Here is a 21,138-nt window from a genome sequence, read left to right on the forward strand (position 1 = left end):
CCTCTCGTAACGTTTTCCTTTGTGTGTGAGCTCGAGGCTGCTATTCCTCTCCCTCAGGACATTGTCAGGTTGCTCAATTTAAAAGTTTGTGCCAGGATGTCTTATATTTTACAGTATGTTTCCCACTTTTTATACATTAGATGACTTTGCTTCAACTCAGCATCTATAACAACCAGTCTGTTTATCACTATTATAAAGCGCAACAAAGTAAATCAGAAGAGAAAAGCTTCTTCAGCCCATGAAAGCTGGATTCGAAAAACACTATGGGAATGTTGCTCTCGGAGCCACAGACAGTGATGAGCATTTTCTGTAGAATCCATGACTATGAACTGTGCGGCCTGGAGGGGGAAATGCAGCAGTTTCTCATCATCATAAATGACGAACTTCCTCTGAATTCCTCTCATACTGATAAGCTACTTTTTCAAAATGCTGCATGTGTGTCACATTCAGGGCATCTGGAAAAGCTGCCTTGGACTTTTCAGTGTCTTAGTCTGTCAGAACAGCTGAAGAAACGCACAGGTATAAGGTTAATGGTGTGTTGCGTATGCAGGTGTGTGTGTGTGTGTGTGTTTTACAGAGTGGCAGTTTTATGGACCACATGTCTAGACATGGCATTGCCTGGTGTGTCAGTTTGTACCTGTGTCTTTAAAAATAATTTTGTCAAGTTATTGTGTTAATTCCATTTGTTTATTGGCTTTACTTTTAGCAGTAATCATGTTTAATATATATCCAAGAATCTTTGGTGTGTGTGTGTGTGTGTGTGTGTGTGTGTGTGTGTGTGTGTGTGTGTGTTCACTGGGGATGCTTAGAACAAGTGTGTGTGTTTGCAAGCCTGCACAGGTGTGTGTCTCCCATCAAAATGTTTTTTTTTCTCTTCCCCTCATCAGCCAATCATCAGCTGAGCTGGCAGCACGACCAAATAAGGACAAGTGTGCTAAAGTGAGTGGGGGGGGCACTTTCATATGGGTGTGGTCTGTGGGACTGGGAGTGTATTGTTCTCCAGTGTAGGACCTGCCTAAAGCAACACACACACCAGTGTCGCCTTTCAAACAACACACCCACACCTTCCCTCATACATTTATACTCTCTAACGATATCCTGCATTTGTTCTACGACTGAAATTGATTCATTTTATTTTCTGGACCAAACTTGCAGGTTACTCATAAACTTTGTGGTCACATGCAGTTTTCACTTCATGAGAAGTACTTAAGGTGTAGTTGAGGATAGAAATGACCTGAATAGACCTGAGTTAGTGGCACAAGTGTAAAGTTACCAACATCAATGGGGAGTTTTTGTTGCCTACATGAGAGTGAACACACAAAAATCACAAAATAGTTGGTGTTCAGCAACTTTGCAAAGACAACAACAGTGGATGTGGCCAGTCACAGACATTCCTCTCTCCCACTCCTCAGTGCAACACGAGGCAGGAAGAGGGCATTCATCAAACCAAAACAAAGAAAACCAGAGGAGACAATTCAAGTCAAACTGCATGAAGTGGCAACAACAAATTATTGGCGACACATTTTTTAAGAGCAAACCATGGGAATCCTCAGATCTTCAGTCATATTGGATTGAAATCTGCCTTGCAACATTATTTTTTCTTAACTTAAAATAAGCACTTTAATGCCAATGTCATTCACCTTTAATACAACAATCATTTTACACCGACCAACATTGTGCTACATACACTAACAACCATTTACAATGATCACTTAAAACTCACATTTTCAGCCTGGCACAGGTACAATGTAGGTTTCTTGATATGCACGAGGCACAAAAGCCCAAAGGGTAAAAAGGAGACGCCATTCTTAACAACCAGGTCATCATGTTGTCTCTATGGGTTTGGTGAAGTTGCCATGGAATAGACCCACATTTCTGTTCATTCTGCAAACATGTGGTGGTTGAATTCACCCAAATAAGCAGCTCACAGGCAGTTCACCCACATGAGGCGGTAAGAATGTCTCATCTTACAGAACTGAGATAATAAAAGCTGAAGTCACCACAACTGCCTCAGCATAACCTCCAGATCCACTGGGGCAATGGGACTGGTTCGAATCTCAGCTTGTCCGGGGTCTTTCTGTGGGGAGTTTGCATGTTCTCCTTGTGTCTGTGTACTCTGACTTCATCCCACTGTCCAAAGACATACTCTCCTTGGTGTATTAAATATTCAACATAACCATAATGTATTTTCTTTATCAGAGGGGTTGTTATAATGTGTCAAAAAATCTTCTATTTTTAAATGTTATGACCAAACAAAGCATCATGTTATTAAATTAGCCGAACTGCACCAGGCCGCAGACTCAGAGGAAACCAATTTGTATCATTGGCAGACATTTTCTAATGTTTACCCAAACAAACAGCACACATGTATAGTTCTATAAAAATATTCAAATCGTTGTTGTGTGTTCCTGTGTGTGTTTGGGTTATGAGTCACAGTAACATGTGTTTAAAGCATTCAATGCATCCTGCCACAACAGCACAACGCTCAGTCTTTCAGTTCGTCTAACTCCGTCCGTCTGTCTCCCTCATTGAGCCGGTGTGTCTCCATCTCTTCCCATCAATATCGTCCTCACCCACATTACTGAGAGCCAGAGGAGCAACAATAGTGAATAGACCAATTCAAATTGTTCAACTTGTTGACATATTATCAGCGTTATCACATAAACCAGCTCTCAGCCTCCAGCCCTGTTCGGACACCAGCAAATGAAATCCAAGGTCCTTGTGTCACTGTACACACATGGGAACACAGACCAGCTGTGGTCTGAGCGTCAACGTAACATGGGCTCACATTCCATTAGTCATTTAAGTGCATTTATGGGTTTGTTTTCTTTTTTTAAAATGGTGTGCTACTTAAAGTATTTTAATAGAAATTATCACCATATCCTATAAACTAAAATGAACTCCTGACTGGGGAAATTCACTTGAACTCCAAGTGGGTGAAAATTTTGGTGCACGAGTTGCAGAGTTGCTGAGAACTTTACAGCTTATAAACCAATAAACACAATTTTACAAGCAAATAAACTCTAATAAGTACATAATTCACTTCATAACTTTTACCCAAGTAAGTATTTGGTGAGTGAACACTTATTGGCCCTTTGAGGCCACTGTAGGGAGAACGTTTGGCCCGATGTGTGCAGCCCAATGTCCCAGTTGGAAATGCAGGGCACGTGTGGACCCCACACTATGAGTCCACACACAGTGGACCCACTTAGGGCCCCCAATGAGTTTACTGTTTTTTATTTATAAAATATGTCGACATATGCAGAACTGAAAGGACTGATCACCAGATCACCTACATTTAGAATTAAATAGATTAGGATTCAATTAGAATTAATCTGAAACATTTTAATACTCAATCAACTAATCAAGAAAATTCCTAAATATTTGCTGGTTCCATGTTCTTGAAAGTAATTTTCTGCTTTCAAAACCAGACCAGCTGTCTCTTTGGGATATTTTCACCCAACACTTTATCCACAAAAAGATTAGTAAAAAATGATCAACAGATTATTTAATGATTAAGATAAGGTGTAGCTCCAAACCCCCTAAACTTATAGCCGTTATAATGGGGGATGTCTTTATCCTCTTTCATTTCATCTGTGCTTCTTGAAACAACATATGTGGAAAAGATTTAGCTTGTCCGTCTGCACTTACTGCCATTCAATGACATCATTGTCTAGTCCTCTTTTTAACTGTTGGAGACAAATTCACAACTTGGCTGCAGGAGAAAACTTGATATGCCCCAGGTATTTAATAGAACATAAAATCCAGCCTTACTTTTTAATAAAGCACTGAAAATTTAATATGCAGGAATGAATAAGGTTAGAAAAATCTTGCATTTAGATCAACATTAAAACTGAGGAAACCAACACCCCACGTGTCTTTATCACAGCATGAAGACTCACCCTTATTTGAATTATGAAAAGTAGCTTAAAGGCACAGGTGAAGTGATCGTACATTAGTACATTTTATATACTGTTGACAGTTTCTAAGTATTTTCACAACATTTCACCCAGCCTTTGATGTAAAGCTACAGTCAATATATGTCTGATGTAACAATATTAACAATATCAAACACAAATTAAAAAGTTAATGGAGGAGGACATTAACTCTACATAGTTGACTGTAAACCCACCACTGTGTTTCCCATGACTAACGGGTGGCAAACACAAAAGTCAAGGCCTTCTGGTAAGTTCCTCCTGGCTTTCTATCCACAGTGGAGGAGGAATTCACTCTGACAAGATTCAGCACATCAGTGCAAAGAGAGACAGAGAGAGTGAGACACAAGTAAAGAAGGAAGAGAGGACAAAGGAGGGGTTGGGTGGTGTAGGAAGGAAAGGTATGAGATGAGAAGGAATGAGAGGAGGAGTGGGGAGAAAGGAGGAATTCCTGCATGTAGAGACTGGCAGCAGCAGCAGAACTCTGACACACACACACACACACTTATACTCGCAGAATGAATAATCAGTAATCTGCTGCAGATTACAGCCACAATCCACTATGGTGGTTTTAGGTTGTTCAGCATCTCACTGTAATGGTCTATTATGTAAAATGCCCAGGTCACACATTATTATCTTACATCTAAACTGGTCTCGTACACAGAAACTCGCCTATTGACATTTGTGACCATGCAGTATATCAGCTATATTTTAAGGTTTAAATTGAACATTTTCTCAGGATTATCAAATGCTATGAGTCAAAGAGTATTGGCCAATGATGTTCATCAGGTGGTGGATGGGTGAGGTTAACCCTGAGGGACTGTGAAATAAACTGAGTGAAACACTGTTCAGAGAGTTGATAATGTAGATGTGACTCTAAAAGGTTATTTGTGAGGAGATTTTCATTCATACAAGTGATAAAGTGCTACTGCTCTCAACTTTAATGCAAAACAGACAAACAATAGTGACTCATTCACAACTAGAATGTGACTTAGTAGAACACATATCATAACAGTCCCCTTGTAAAATCGCATTTAAATTCACTAGATCCAGATTTTTATGTGGATCTACACCAAATTGCACACACTGGCAATATCTGGCCCCCAAACTGCCTGATGAATTATTCCCTGAGAAAAAGACGAGCCTCTTAATGTTAAAGAAAGTGGGGGGGAAACTCCTGGATCAGCCCCCAGATCTGCATCCACGCCTACAGTACATTTAATTGGATCTTGTTTGGGTGATGCCCCAACCAAAATCTATGGGACTGACCTGTTTATATACAGTCTATTGGTGTTTATATACAGTCTTTAGATCAGACCTGTTTATATACAGTCTATGGTTCAGACCTGTTTATATACAGTCTATGGGTTAGACATGTTTATATGCAGTCTATAGGTGTTTATATACAGTCTATGGGTGTTTATATACAGTCTATAGGTGTTTATATACAGTCTATAGGTGTTTATATACAGTCTATGGGACAGACCTGTTTATATGCAGTCTATAGGTGTTTATATACAGTCTATGGGTCAGACCTGTTTATATACAGTCTATAGGTGTTTATATACAGTCTATAGGTGTTTATATACAGTCTATGGGTCAGACCTGTTTATATACAGTCTATAGGTGTTTATATACAGTCTATGGGACAGACCTGTTTATATACAGTCTATAGGTGTTTATATACAGTCTATAGGTGTTTATATACAGTCTATAGGTGTTTATATACAGTCTATGGGACAGACCTGTTTATATACAGTCTATAGGTGTTTATATACAGTCTATGGGACATACCTGTTTATATACAGTCTATAGGTGTTTATATACAGTCTATAGGTGTTTATATACAGTCTATGGGACATACCTGTTTATATACAGTCTAAAGGTGTTTATATACAGTCTATAGGTGTTTATATACAGTCTATAGGTGTTTATATACAGTCTATAGGTGTTTATATACAGTCTATGGGACAGACCTGTTTATATACAGTCTATAGGTGTTTATATACAGTCTATGGGACAGACCTGTTTATATACAGTCTATAGGTGTTTATATACAGTCTATAGGTGTTTATATACAGTCTAAAGGTGTTTATATACAGTCTATGGGACATACCTGTTTATATACAGTCTAAAGGTGTTTATATACAGTCTATAGGTGTTTATATACAGTCTATGGGACAGACCTGTTTATATACAGTCTATAGGTGTTTATATACAGTCTATAGGTGTTTATATACAGTCTATGGGACAGACCTGTTTATATACAGTCTATAGGTGTTTATATACAGTCTATGGGACAGACCTGTTTATATACAGTCTAAAGGTGTTTATATACAGTCTATAGGTGTTTATATACAGTCTATGGGACATACCTGTTTATATACAGTCTAAAGGTGTTTATATACAGTCTATGGGACATACCTGTTTATATACAGTCTATAGGTGTTTATATACAGTCTATAGGTGTTTATATACAGTCTATAGGTGTTTATATACAGTCTATGGGACATACCTGTTTATATACAGTCTAAAGGTGTTTATATACAGTCTAAAGGTGTTTATATACAGTCTATAGGTGTTTATATACAGTCTATGGGTCAGACATGACTGCTGCTGGCGGGGGAGGCTCGGTCGGGGAAGGAGTGGCGCGGAGGGGCGCGGAGGGGCGGAGCGGCGCTCTGCAGCGGGCGGTGTCAGCAGAAGAAAACGGGCCGGAGCAGCGGAGACAGGCGGACTCAGGGATCGTTTCACTCGGGTGATTGTACTGACTTGCACCAGCGGTCCTCAGGTAAGAGGAGGGAGGGAGCAGCTTGTTTCAGGGCGTTTTCTCTTGTCGCAGCTCTGTGTTAGTGAGCTGCAGAAAATAAGATTCAGACCCACTGCGGCACAAACAGCCTGCATCTGGTGTGATGAAGAATTTATGAGAACTGTGGAGACAAATGTGCAGTATTTATATATTTACTGGTTGTGTAGATTAGAATATGTATACATGTGTACAATACATGTGGAAATGCAATGTCCTTCCAATACAACATTTCCAGGGAGTACTATTAATGTTAGTCTTATGTACAAATGCCATTGTAATGCAACTGTATGAATATATATCAACATATTTTGAATAACACTATTGACATTGTTCTGTATACTAGCTGATGTATCAGATAGACTTTATATGCTATATATATATGTTACTATCTAGCCTAAAAGTTAAACATTTGATTTATCTATTAAGCTGCATTAACAAGACAATGTTTACACACCGTAATAATTGAATATGAGAAATTTAATCAGTACATTTAATGTTTTTATAAAATGGATCATTTATGTTAGTATTTAGTATTAGAAATGAATAAGGCAGTGACTTGGAGACAGTGCAGCAGCAGCAGCAGCAGCAGCAGCAGGAGGCATGTGTCAGGATGAATGGTGATGTGAAATGCATCGTCATTCTAAACTCAGACCGTGTGTGTGTGTGTGTGTGTGTGTGTGTGTGTGTGTGTGTGTGTGTGTGTGTGTCCATCATGAGTCCTGTACGTCCTGCAGTCATGTGCACGGTGGCTGGTGTGACTGGATGAATGAATCCTCACAGTCTAAATCTGGAGGACACACACCATTCGATCCCATGTGGAGTTAAATTTAACAAAATATTCCTCGACTGGTAATTCTGTGTGGAACTGTGTCATGTAATTTGATAACACATTTATCCGATTATATGACTGATATAAAAACAAACCACCAACCTCCTCCACTTTAAGAAAACTACCCAGAAATCTTAGGAAGGACGTGCCTCAGATTCCTCTGAATATGGTCTGTTCTTCCTGGAGTACTGACATCTGGTGGCAGCATTTTTATTTCTCTCTGATCCAAAAAGTCTTCATTTCAGTTATTTCACACTGAAAACATTCAAGATGTAATGATGAAAAATGTGTAAAAATACCAAAGAGAAATCATGTCTTCATGACCGATCACAAACATATCTTGAGTATAATTAACTTCCTATTTGCAGGAAACACATGCTTATAAAATACCTGCAAACTATTGTTTTTAGGTTGTCAGAAGCTGTGTGTGTGTGTGTGTGTGTGTGTGTGTGTGTGTGTGTGTGTGTGTGTGTGTGTGTGTGTGTGTGTGTGTGTGTGTGTGTGTGTGTGTGTGTGTGTGTGTGTGTGTGTGTGTCTGCCTGACTATGTAACCCCTACGTTTGCATATTCAATTCAGGCTCAACCAAAGCCTATTTGCTTATTTGGCTGTGGTGTAACATGATCATGGTTGTGATTGGAAATCTGTGGAAGATGATTCTTGAGCCAAAATCGTTTGTCTTGTTTCTAGTAAAAGTCAGAAGTGGAGGAATGGAAAATGACTGGAAGTTTTTTTGTGTCACATCAGATATCACTTATTGATGTCTAAACAGTGAAATTGATCACTTTCTCAGTCCCATCACTGACGAGAGGATGAGATCTCTTTCTCTACATGATTAGTTGTAAGTCAGATGCCACTTATACCTGAGGCTAATCATGTTTGATTTGTCTGAACAGCTTTGTCTTCCATTGAGCTAGCAGGGCTTTGTTCCCTGCAGCAGCAAGCTTCACTCTCTGGCTAAATCATATCCAGTGCAGGCTAATCTCACTATCATTTATTATTACTGTATATGTGGGCTAATGTTTTCTACAACATTGTCTGACGTAGCGCTGCCCTGCGTCTTGCTGCTCAAAGTGTCATCCCAGTTTCAGATTTAATCAGATTTAGTGTTACTGAAGGGTCCTGTATGCCCTGATACATTCAGCTTCCTTATAAAGAATGTTTCCAGTAAGCTTTAGTGTTTGTGGATGTATTAAGTGTCCATATACCATTCGCCAGCATTGTATTTGATTGGCAGAGCAAAAAGCACCCGTCTAAAAATATATAAACAAACAAAGAAACAAAGAAACACTGTCCTTATAGCTAAATGCCACTATGGGTGTATCCCATCCACTGTATATAGAGACGAATGAGGTGTATCCAGCTCCTCACACTTTCCAGAAATTAAGCCAAAATATCTCTGATAAATGCCCTCGACCAATCCTGTTTTAGCTGTGATCGTGATGTTTCACTGACTCTGTTTTTATAGTACAACCAAACTTAAAATAAGTACTACTTAAAAGAACTACCATGTCAAATTTAGAAAAGTATTGTTCTTCTAAGTGGTACAGACTGATATTTTTTGTCATTCGGGTGAAATCACTCTTTAAGTTTCAGCTACTGTAAATGTAAATATGCAGATGTACATTTATATAAACAACAGGCGCATGTCACTCGTATCATAATGTGTCATATCTGTAATAGCTGGAACATAAATAGCTGTCTACACAAGCCATAATACAAATCTTCTATGCGCTCCATTACAGAATCATTTTACAGGAAAAGGCAATCTCCATGAATCTATTAGATGTCATAAGGGTCTCTAGGCGTATGCAACAGTAACGCTAAGTGACTCTTTGTATAATAGATCAAGCTGCTGTCTGACTCGTGGCTGAGTTAACGGGGCTGTGCTCTTTGACAGCTGCAGTATGGCTCCAGGCTGACCCAAGCAAATAGAGGAGCACTGAACCCTTCGGACTGTTGTAACTCAAACACCAAGGTTAACAGAGCCCTGCGGCCATTCTGCTCCACAAGTCCGTGTTTGTTACGTCCTAAGACGTTTGATCCTCCTCCTCTGCTTGAATATCTTTAGCTTCAAAGACAAAAAGTTATCATCTGTGTCCTTTTGACATGTCTCATAAAAAGATGCATGAAAGAGAGATTAAACCATATCGTCCTGTTGACTGGGATGAATACTACAGCTGTGTGAATGAGATGTGAATGCAGCAATAAGCACTAGCCCTACTGTGACCATCACTGAGACACAAAGAACAGAAGATGGCAGTAGTGATAGATGTGGCAAACCCAGCGGACAGTCACATCAGGAAAAAGGAGCGTAAAAAGATTGTCAAGAGCTGAAAGCACAGCTAGAACAGATCTGGAAGGTGAAATGCAATGTGATCCCTGTGGTAATAAGAGCATGGCTCAGATCCCAGGTACAATATCTGAAGCCTCTGTTCAGAAGTGTGCAGTCCTAGGAACAGCTAAGATACTGCACACCCCCAAACTCCCAGGCCTCTGGTAGAGGATCCGGGCTTGAGGAAGACATACCACCCCACAGGATTACGAGGGCGATTTATATACAGTATATCTATCTTATATATAATATATATATCTATATATATATATCTATAAATATAGTTATCATTTCTAAGATGTCGTTATCAAACCCTTATGACAAATAAATGTAATTAGAGATTTTGCCTTTACAGTTTAACCATAAAACTTTATTAAAATAAAAGAAAGAATAAAAAAAACTCCAAATACAAACAAATACATATAATTTTATGGTAAGAAAATAAACATATTTTTTTTGCGTAAAATATAAACATAAATGTACATCTATCAGCAAATAAAATACAATACCAATATCTGTGAAAGGCTGATATCGTCCGATATTAACTAGCACATATCATTCAGGTTCTAATGAATACACACAGACAAAGAGATTTTTGGACTAATGAGAAATGACAGATTTATATGTGTGACAGTGACTAGCAGTCATCTCAACCCTAGTTTACCTTAAATCAACATACTACTTGTAAGAAGATAATAAAGATGATATCCCTTATGTTTAAAATGGTATGATATTATATATGTGTTAACCATAGTATGTGAAATCTTTCCACAGCTAAAGAGATATCGACTCTTGTTGTATATTAAATTGTATTTCAGTGCTTTCATGTTATGCTGTTTTATTTTATAGGTGTCAGTATGTCGAAAACCGTCAGTGCTGAGGAGATTGAGGAGATCAGGGAGGGCTTCCAGAAAGTGGGTGAGTAAAAAAAATCTATCACATCTGAAGTGGAGTTAAACCAGCTGACACACACATGTTCTTGTCGCGTGTGTGCACATCTGACAAACAGATTTTGTGCGAGAGATGAAACCTTTGAAACACTCACACCTCTTGTTGAGGAATGAAGTAGGATTTTCAAAATACACTTCTTGTTTTCTTGCCCAGAGTTAGATGAGAAGATTGATACAATTCTCAAGTATGTGTGAGTAGACAGTTAGCTTAGCTTAGCATAAAGGCTGGACGCAAACAGCCTAGTTTTGTACAAAGGAAAGATATATATCTAATGCCTAAGTGCAAATTAACACCTTTGTAGCTTACCATTCTTGTCAGTGTGGTTGTTTTACAATAGAGATACAGGCTCAATCTTGCTCTGAAAGTGCTGTATGTGTTGTAACCTTCTTCATCAGTCCATTATCAAATGAGCTACTCTACTGATTCAGTGTTGTACTTCTGTGCAGGACTTGTAAGAAACACAGAAACCAAAAACTGACAAATCCAAGCAGCAGAGTTAGCAATATTATGACTTTTAATACGTCTAATATGGGTTAATGCTAGATCCTACAATTCCCATAATGCAACTTATGAGTTAGACCATCCTGGTGACATCATTAGGGTTTTAGGGAAACTCCTTCACTCTTTTCTCATGCTAAGCAGATCTCATCATGAGGAGCAGGCAGACTTTGTGGAGTGATTACTCCTCTCTTGCAAACAAGTAGGAACATGTGTAAATATGTGAAGCAGACAAGCAAAGGCAGAATCCAGACCCAAACGAGACACGTGGCATTTAGAACAGCAGACCCGCTACCTGTCATGAAGATACTGCTGAATGGAGTTTTATCAGTTGGAAAAAAGGGAAGAGCATCATGGGCTCTAATTAAAACAACTGTTCTGATTTCCTTCCTTGTCCCCGTTCCTCCTGCATCTACCCCCCTCTCTCTCCAGATGTGGATGGTAATGGCTACATCTGCGCCTCTGAACTCGGGAATCTCTTCCAAGAGGTGGGCTGTTCTTTGCCTGGATACCAGATCAGAGAACTGCTTCAGAGGCTGGACCGAAACAAAGACAGTCACATCAGTTTTGAAGAGTTCACGGCTGTAGGTAACACTAACTGACTAACTGACTAACTGACTAACTGACTGACCGACTAACTAACTAACTAACCACTTACTATCTTACTTACTGGATGAATGATCAACTAGCAAAAGGACCAACCATAGACGGTATATAATAATAATTGATGACATGATTACTCCCCATAAGTGAAGCCAAATCATCTTGATTGCCCCTGGTGGCTGGTTGCAGTATAGGTCATAATCCCTGCCACTTCCATGTTAGTGGATGGGACATGGACCAAAGTAAAAAGTACATGTCAAATACATTTTTCTCAAAGATGGTTTCTGTCATTTTAGTCAGTTCTTATCACAGAGATGTAGTCTGGCTTTATTTAGTTATTTGATGCTATAAAGAACAGGGTGAAATGTCATGATTGACAGCTGAGACTGACTTGCAATTGGTTGAGCGTGTGTATCGAAGAGACCTCAATACGCAGCTCCATCCCCCGACCACTACTGTGCAGATGAACTCCAAATGACGCCATTGGCACAAGATGGCAGCGTTCATAGGAAGTGGAGACATTTCATCCATCTTTATTTACAGTCTTTGTGACTAAAGTGTTTTAATTACCTATATTGATTTGTGTCTTGATAAATAAACACTTTAAAATTGTGTGTTTTTGTGTATATGTTCAGATTTTCCAGGAACTGAAGGATGACCGCATGGCCCAGGGTTTCAGGAAAGCGCTCAACAAGAAAGAAGGCATCGTCGCCATCGGGGGCACCAGCGAGAGCTCTAGTGAAGGAACTCAACACTCAATCTCTGGTTAGTCAAACTAAATAACTTGTCTAACACTAACAGAGCGCTATGAAAGGGTTTGCTGCCCACTGTATTCAATGCCACCAAACCATGTCTATGAGAGTTTTTGCCTTGCAAAGTGACACTCAGTGCTCTGTATTTCAGAGCAGGAGCGCTTTGCCTTCGCCAACTATATCAACTCCTCTATGGAGAAGGATCCAGACTGTGCACATGTTCTGCCCATCAACCCCAGCACTGAAGCTCTGTTTAAAGCAGTGTCAGACGGCATCCTGATCTGGTAATCCCTATCATTTTATCATACAGTAAAAAAATCGTTCTCATTTAATCACTCAACTCAGTCTTTATCAGTATTTTATCCATAACTTCAATCTTTAACTTTTTTTTTGGCAACATCTCATTTTTGTCTCTTTTTTGTTGTTGCAGTAAACTCATCAACCTCTCTGTTCCTGACACCATCGATGAGAGAACCATCAACAAAAAGAAGCTCACTCCTTTCACCACACAGGTCGGTTAGCTGTTAAGCTAGTTAATCAGTTTTTTACTTCATTAAATAAATTATAAATATCACTGGCATCCTTGAGGTCTATTAAAAAATATAAATTACCTTCATATTCAAAACTGCATTATTAAATAAACAAAGATACATTATATTCCAATAAACCAACCTTAACTTTTGTCTGTATCATTAGAAGTTGAATATTTTGAAACTTATTTGATTCCTCACTTCCTGAAGTCAACTACTTTTTTCCTCCCAACAGGAGAATCTGAACTTGGCCTTGAATTCAGCGTCTGCCATCGGCTGCCAGGTCGTCAATATCGGAGCTCAGGATCTGAAGGAGGGTAAACCTCACCTGGTGCTCGGGCTCCTCTGGCAGATTATCAAGATCGGACTGTTTGCTGATATAGAGCTGAGCCGCAATGAAGGTGTGTACAAATACACACACATCTACACACTGTGTGTGGATATTTTAAAAGTAATGATAATAATAAAAGTCATATACTGACAAAGATTGACTTCTCCTGGTAATATGACCTTAACATCAGATTATGAAGTAGCAACTTTAGCATAGAAATGGTAGAGGGGCAATCTGATGGATAAATGGGTAGGGTGGTTTGATTCCTGGCTAGTCAGATCATTCATTGCTTTTCATTTACTGTCTTTCTCTCTTCCTGTCTATCTCCACTTTCTAATCTATCTAATAAAAAAAAAGTACATGCATACTTATTAGATAGAACAGAAGAATTATACACTTGCATCCAAAATTGCAGCCACAAACCAGAGTCATGCTCGACTTTGTGTTCACAGCTATCGCAGCCTTGCTGGAGGAAGGGGAGACTCTGGAGGAGCTGATGAAACTCAGTCCTGAAGAGCTGCTGCTGCGCTGGGCCAATTTCCACCTAAAGAAAGTTGGCATGTCCATATCCAACTTTTCTGGAGACATTAAGGTAAAAAATTTCCCTGTGAGGCCCAAACTTAATGTTGAGTGCACCGTTGTGAGTTGTAGTTTCCTTTTTAGAATTAGTTAATTCATTCATTAATTAGAAAAAAGTCATAATATTTAGAATTGTTGTTGTTGTTGTTGTAAATAACCAGATAGGAGAACCCCTGCTGGCTGGAGTTCCACTCCTTTCCTCCATGTCTGTGTGGTTCTTTCTTCAGACTAGACACAATTTCTTGCTCAGTCTTTTCAAAGTCCTGATAATGTGGCACTGATGAGCCGAAAGATAAAGTAATTTGTTATTTGTGAAACTTATACTAAAGTATAGGCTGATAGGCTGTTCTACTGATATTGCCCTTGTTGCCCAGACTTTATTCTCGAAATATCAGAATTGTTTCCCTATTAAAGGACCATAATACTCTGTCGTAAAATCCAGTAAACATTTCTTTTGCAAAATGTTTTTTTATTGTATATAGCAATTTATTGCATTATTGTAATATTTAATGTTGCATGTGATTTTGTTCATTGTCTGTAAAAATACAAAACGTAATGCTTGTAAAGTCAACCCGCAGAAGAACATGTTTGACATTTGTGGTTTGGAGTAATAATCGGTGTTGTTAATTGTGTGACTATGTCACATTATGTTTCTCTGTTTATTCTCTTGTGTGTGTTTTTGTGTGTCTGTCTCTGTGCAGGACTCCAAAGCGTATTTCCACCTGCTTGAGCAGATCGCTCCAGACGGCAGCAAAGAGGACGCTCCGCGAATCGAGGTCGATATGACTGGTGTCTATGTAAGTTGATAAGGAATTATGAAAACAGATAGAATATGCTATGTTGTATCTTAAGTCCTCAAAGTGTAATACACTTATTTACCTGATATAGTTTATTTATTCTCTCTTATTTTAGTTCGGGCATTACATTTGAAATCAGTGATGACTTTGGACCTCACTTGATCAACATGTTTAGGAATCTTCAGAACACATACACAAATATACTGTAGTACATTGAAACTTAGCTCTGTTGGTGCTTTTTATTTGACTATCAGGCTGAGTGGAAACTGACTTCCTGTCGAACTTCCTGCTTCCGTTAGGACTATATTAGGATCATGATATCATCCTGTTGTAGACAAGGTTCTAATCTCATTTCCCATTCTCTTTCATAACAAAATAAATACACTGTAAAACTCTGCAGCGTTAAACAAACACACAAGCATTGTGTTGACTGCAGTATGACAGCTACATTTGCCAAATGTAATTGCTGTCTTTAAGAATTTGTTTTCATTCCATTAACCCACTTTTGAAACTCAGCTAATCAATTCATATATTGCACACATACAGAATTCAATTTAGATTTTCGGGTGATGTCGTTTTCTTTTTTCCGTCTCTTCAGCCATTAGAATCTTTCATGTCCACGTTAGTGGAAACACCGACATGTGTATAGAACTGAGAATTACCTCTTAAATTGCTTTCAGACATGCAAGGAAGTTTCCCCTGAAATTTTCCGGAGGGGATAAATGTGAGAATGCAAATGCCTGAGTGTTTTGCTCCTGACATTTCCAGAACTTTTTCTACCAGCTTCCTGCTTAAATGTCTGATTGAGCCTATGTGAGAATACAGCAGGAAGATATTGGCAAGCGAGTGGGTGTGTTGTTAGAGTTTCTAACATGCAACAGATGCAAAACTGAAAAACCCCCAAAAGAATACAAATATCTCAGAAAGAAAAACAAGTGACATACACATAGAATACACAGAGGAAGAAGATGTTAACTTGTAAAGACAAGGAGTTTTGAGAACGCACGTGATCTCCGCAATGGAATGTATATGTTATGTTGTGCAACCGACATGATCTACGCCTGAATGTTTGTCTGTTGTTATGAACACATGTGACCTGGACAGTCTCCTGGTACGTTCTTTATATGTGAAAGGCAAACTCCTAAATGTCCCGACTTTTGAGTTCTATGTTTTGTAATAAAATGAGAATAATGTTCTGTATCCGAAATGACAGCTTATGTCTCCATGTGTGTTACCAGGAGAAGGATCTCATGAAGAGAGCAGAGTGTATGCTCCTACAGGCCGACCGCCTCGGCTGCCGACAGTTTGTGACGGCTACAGATGTCGTGTGTGGCAACGCCAAGCTCAACATGGCCTTCGTAGCCACGCTCTTCAACAAACACCCAGCTCTCACCAAACCAGAGAACCAGGACTGGCATCTGGAGAGTAAGCATGGATAAATAATCCCTTTATCACACTTGACACATGTCCACTGTAGGAAGTATGTTTCTACACAGGTCAAAACCTTTCTGTCTCTCCAGGTGAGAGCAGAGAGGAGAAAACCTTCAGGAACTGGATGAACTCTCTCGGAGTCAGTCCTCATGTTCACCATATCTACGGGTCAGTATGTCGTCATCATTTTACTGGCTCCCTGCTGCACAGTTCACTGTTTACAGACACGTGTATATTCATGGCATTTAATGTGTGTGTTCCTGCAGTGATCTGCAGGATGCCATGGTGATCCTCCAGCTTTATGAAAGGATTAAAGTGCCTGTGGACTGGGACCACAGAGTCAACCACCCTCCATTCAAAGTAATAGGAGGAGGACATTTAAAAAAGGTAAATATACAAACTATTGTCCACTCGCCTCCAGTAAGTATCCTTTAAATAACAAATTTTCAACCTGAAATACGTGAGGAAGAAACAAAGGAAAAAGTATGTGTTTGTGTTCCACAGATAGAAAACTGTAACTATGCTGTGGAGCTGGGGAAGAACAAAGCAGGATTCTCTCTGGTGGGAATCGGGGGACAGGACCTCTATGATGGAAATGAGACTCTAACTCTGGCACTGGTCTGGCAGCTGATGAGGAGGTAATTGACTCTGTGTAATCAAACTTAAATTTATTACATGGGAAATTAACACAATCAATCAATCGACCTGGGTCATCAGGAATGGAAAGAAAGTCAGCATCTAGCGGCATTAAGATTCTGAATATTAGAGATGTTGTAGATGATTAAACAGGCAGTAGACAGTGGGTGGGGTTTCCTCAGCAGAGGATTAAAACTGGTAGAGTTCATGGCAACATCACATCACTTCAAACAAGCCATAGAAAAAACCAACCAGTGTAAATCTGGCTGAGAGGCACCAGTGACTGAGTATCCAATCATGTTTGTTCACCATAGTTACACAAAGGTGTTACAATCTGGAGGCATATGTACAATTTGATATTTAATCGTTTATAATCTTACTCTGTGCAGGTACACTTTGAATGTTCTTGAAGACCTTGGACATGGAGAAGTTGCAGGAGATGATTTGATAGTTTCATGGGTCAATAAGACGTTGGCTGAGGCTGGAAAGAGTTCATCCATCAAAAGCTTTAAGGTACAATTCACCTCAGTTTGATTTATACTTTACAATAAGAGAACATACATTTCATTGGATAAGACAAAATCAGCTAGAATAACTCACTTACAATGATATATTTCCTAAATGTATTTTAGTAATTTTGTGTCATTACTGCAGGTAAATGCCAGTTGTTGCATGCTGTTGTGTATACAAGGTGATATTCAATAAATTCAGTATGTGTGTGTGTGTGTGTGTGTGTGTCTGTCTGCCCTTTTAGGACAAATCAATTGGCACCAGTCTTCCAGTTCTGGACATCATTGATGCCATCCAGCCAAACAGTGTGAACTATGAGCTGGTGAAAACGGGAACACTGTCGGACGAAGACAAACTGGACAACGCCAAGTAATCACCTACCTGCTTCTCTCTGACTGTGTTTGCATTTGGCTGCTTCACAGTGTGTCCTTATACTTGTGTCTAAAACTTGGGCAAACTTGTAGTTGCTTCAGGCATCGAGGCTCAGGTCGGCTGCTCCTCTCACATAATACATTTTATTGATAAAGCATTTTTAAAAGCGCCCAAAGACACTTTTCCTAGGTTACATATCTGCTTGATGCCACCACCGCTGAAAGCATTTCAAAACATAATCTCTTCCAAAGGAGTTGGCAGACTCAACTGAGTTAAAGCAAACCAAAATCTGTTTTGTTTTAAATAAATACATGTATTTGCCGGTTGGCTATTATCATGCACGCATTCGCCCTCTTTTAAATGTCCTGCTCTGTTCATTGACAAATTATATAAATAAAATATTAAAATGTAATAATGTGTAATAATAGAGACAAGACAAGATTAGGCAACTGTAAAGGGGAGTCTTCTGGAGGGACTATACAGTTTTCTCAGAACCCCAAAGAAAATGCACAATAGATGTTAACTGTGAGTCAATAGTTGCAACTTTAAAAGACCACAGTGATGTACAGTTGATCAAAGAAAAATGTAAAGGTGGCAAATTGAGTTTCTCATTATGTTTCTCTGATGTACTACTTTGCCATCGTCATCCTAACTGAGCGTTTCCTGCACCAGGTATGCAGTTTCCATGGCGAGGAAGATTGGAGCGAAGGTCTACGCCCTGCCTGTAGAGTTGGTGGAGATCAACCCCAAGATGGTGATGACCATCTTCGCCTGCCTGATGGGAAGAGGCATGAAGAGGGCATAAAAGACACACACACACACACACACACACACACACACACACACACACACCGCACACACGCACACACGACACACACACACGCTGACCGTTTGCCCGTTTGAATGAATGAGACCTGAAGAGAGGGAACACAGATATATAGTCTTGTTCTTTTAAGTGATTACGCTGCATTAGCCAAAAAGGAAGAGACACTCTATTCATCCGTCATAACACAGAAATAGACATTTGTGTACATTGTGTACATTGGTTCAAAGGGAATGGGAATTTTTCTTGAAGGAGACATATTATGCTCATTCAGTCATCAATCTGACTGCAGCATCTGTTCAGCCTCTGTGTGACACTTGGTTTTAGCTCCTCTAATTGGTCAGCTGGTCCTCTCTGTTGTGATTGGTCAACCAATTCCAGCCTCTGTTAATTGGCTTCTGTCCTTGCTTTACCTGGCTTTGTTAGGATGGCGTGCCAGACTAGCCGCCGCCTTATACTTCCCGGGCATCATGATGTCACATGACCCCTCAGACTCCTGACGAGTGTTTTCTGTGGGGGAGAGGAGCTCCCTTTACCACTGACCTTGGGCTTTTAACTTTTACACACACAAAAAAAATCTAGAGGAAAAATGGAAAAAGCACAACATGTCTACTTTGATGGTCAGACACTTTGCAGTAATGTGGTACTTCTGTAAAGTCCAAAGGAAAAATATTTGGGGATTTGGGGTCATTATTTCTAGATCTCAGTTTTCTTTTTGGGCAGCAGAGTCACAAAATGCTTGTTGATATGAATATAAGAGTGAATGTGTTTCTTCAAATGTAAAAGCTGATACATGGGAAACATTTAGAAACAATGATCAGTCAACATCTCTCTGCCCTGTTGAAAGTAACAATTCAAGGTAGTCATGTGTCTGGTTTCTTCCCGATTGGATTCCTTCATTTTCCATCACACTTGAGAGTTAGGTGCCAGCTAGTTCACAGTATGAGCAGTTATTGTACTTAAGCCATAATATTCTTCACTCAATACCTTTTGGCCTTTTTTATATATGACCGAAGCTGTGCTACAATACAGACTTTCTACTAAAGACAACAGCATCATGGTTTTTTATTTACATTTTAATGTTCATTACCTTTTCCATTAATACTGAAGTAATCAAAGTATTGAGTGAATGATTAGATAGAGTAATGGATGTAATATATTTGTACTTTCAAGCCATTTAAATTATCTTCTTTAAGGGAATTTAATGGGGTTAAGAAATATATATAATTTATCAAATAACATGAAAATCTTCCCTTAACTTGAATCTCATTAAGGATCTTAGTTTCATGCTGTGTTTTTTTAACCCTTAAAGGTTATGACAGTGTATCATGTAATAATCCAATTAAAACTTATGAATATAATAGTATAATAGTTAATACAATAGTATCCATTAATTGACCCCAAATATGGAATGCATATCTAAATTTTAAGGTTAAATTTAAGTAAGAGAAAATCCTGTAATTTATTACAATATAATAAAGTATCCAGAATTTAACCAGAAATGTGGGTTTAAAATAGCAGAATAGAATCCCTCACAATGTCATGCAGTTGAAAATACTTTAGAACACAAACCAAACCCAACCTTCAACTAAAGGGGATAAGTGCTCATTGCTCCTATTTAAAAAAACAAATAACTGAATTTGTTTTGTTGGTCTATGCAATTTTTGTTCTTCTTAGAATTAACACGTCAAAGCTGCTACTACTTATAACTGAGGAAAAAAAAGATGTCACCTCTCGTCAGTGTCCTTCCCTCTCATTTGTGAAAATGTTGCCTGGAGATAATTCCCAGGCTATTCATACAGGGACATGTGAATTAAATGATTCCACTGTCACTGATTTAAATATGAGTTCACTTATAAAAGCAAAATCCAAAGACAGATTTCTTGTCCTGTTTAAATCATTTTACATTTTGTTTAAATGCTGCAGCTGTATGTATGGATGTGTTGTGATCAGGTTTGTTGCTGCTGATGATTACATTCCACAGTCATCATGTTTTATTCAAAATGTTTCTCACTTAAGCAGTTTCCACTCAGCGGTTTATTCTTACGGGTCATTTGGATTTTCACTGTAGGCAAAAGCAATTGCTTTACATCCTTGCAATACTTACATTCAGTGTGTCCAATCAGATCAATTATGTTTAATAAATGCATTTTTCCGTAAATTGTTTCTTTTTTCATTTCTGCTTGTCTCTCATTTAATTTTTTTTAAAGAATTGTATGATTTGTATGATTGAGTATTAGGGATACTTAAAGGGGAAAAATAGATTTTGAGAATAAGGTGGTAATATTATGAGCATTAAGTTGTAATATAATGTAATATGTAAGTTGTTATATTATATTGTGAATATGTAATATTCTGAAAATAAAGTTCGAGAACGGATCCATTATCGCTGACCATGGTGCTCTGCTCTGAAGTGAGG

The 21,138-nt window shown here is 38.8% G+C and overlaps 1 protein-coding gene across 1 annotated transcript; it reads left to right on the forward strand.

Annotated features, from left to right (window-relative positions):
• The first annotated feature begins 6,606 nt into the window (after positions 1–6,606).
• On the forward strand, positions 6,607–20,880 carry LOC118112597 (plastin-3). Its single transcript, XM_035162047.2, has 16 exons — positions 6,607–6,726; positions 10,756–10,824; positions 11,788–11,939; positions 12,594–12,723; positions 12,862–12,994; positions 13,141–13,222; positions 13,476–13,641; positions 14,024–14,163; positions 14,852–14,947; positions 16,186–16,372; positions 16,468–16,546; positions 16,645–16,765; positions 16,883–17,016; positions 17,404–17,527; positions 17,769–17,893; positions 18,569–20,880. The coding sequence occupies exons 2-16, from the start codon at positions 10,764–10,766 to the stop codon at positions 18,699–18,701; spliced, it is 1,863 nt and encodes a 620-aa protein (XP_035017938.1). The 5' UTR covers positions 6,607–6,726; positions 10,756–10,763; the 3' UTR covers positions 18,702–20,880.
• The last annotated feature ends 258 nt before the right edge of the window (positions 20,881–21,138 follow it).

This window comes from Hippoglossus stenolepis, chromosome 7, assembly GCF_022539355.2.
Source record: "Hippoglossus stenolepis isolate QCI-W04-F060 chromosome 7, HSTE1.2, whole genome shotgun sequence".
NCBI classification, from domain to species: domain Eukaryota; kingdom Metazoa; phylum Chordata; class Actinopteri; order Pleuronectiformes; family Pleuronectidae; genus Hippoglossus; species Hippoglossus stenolepis.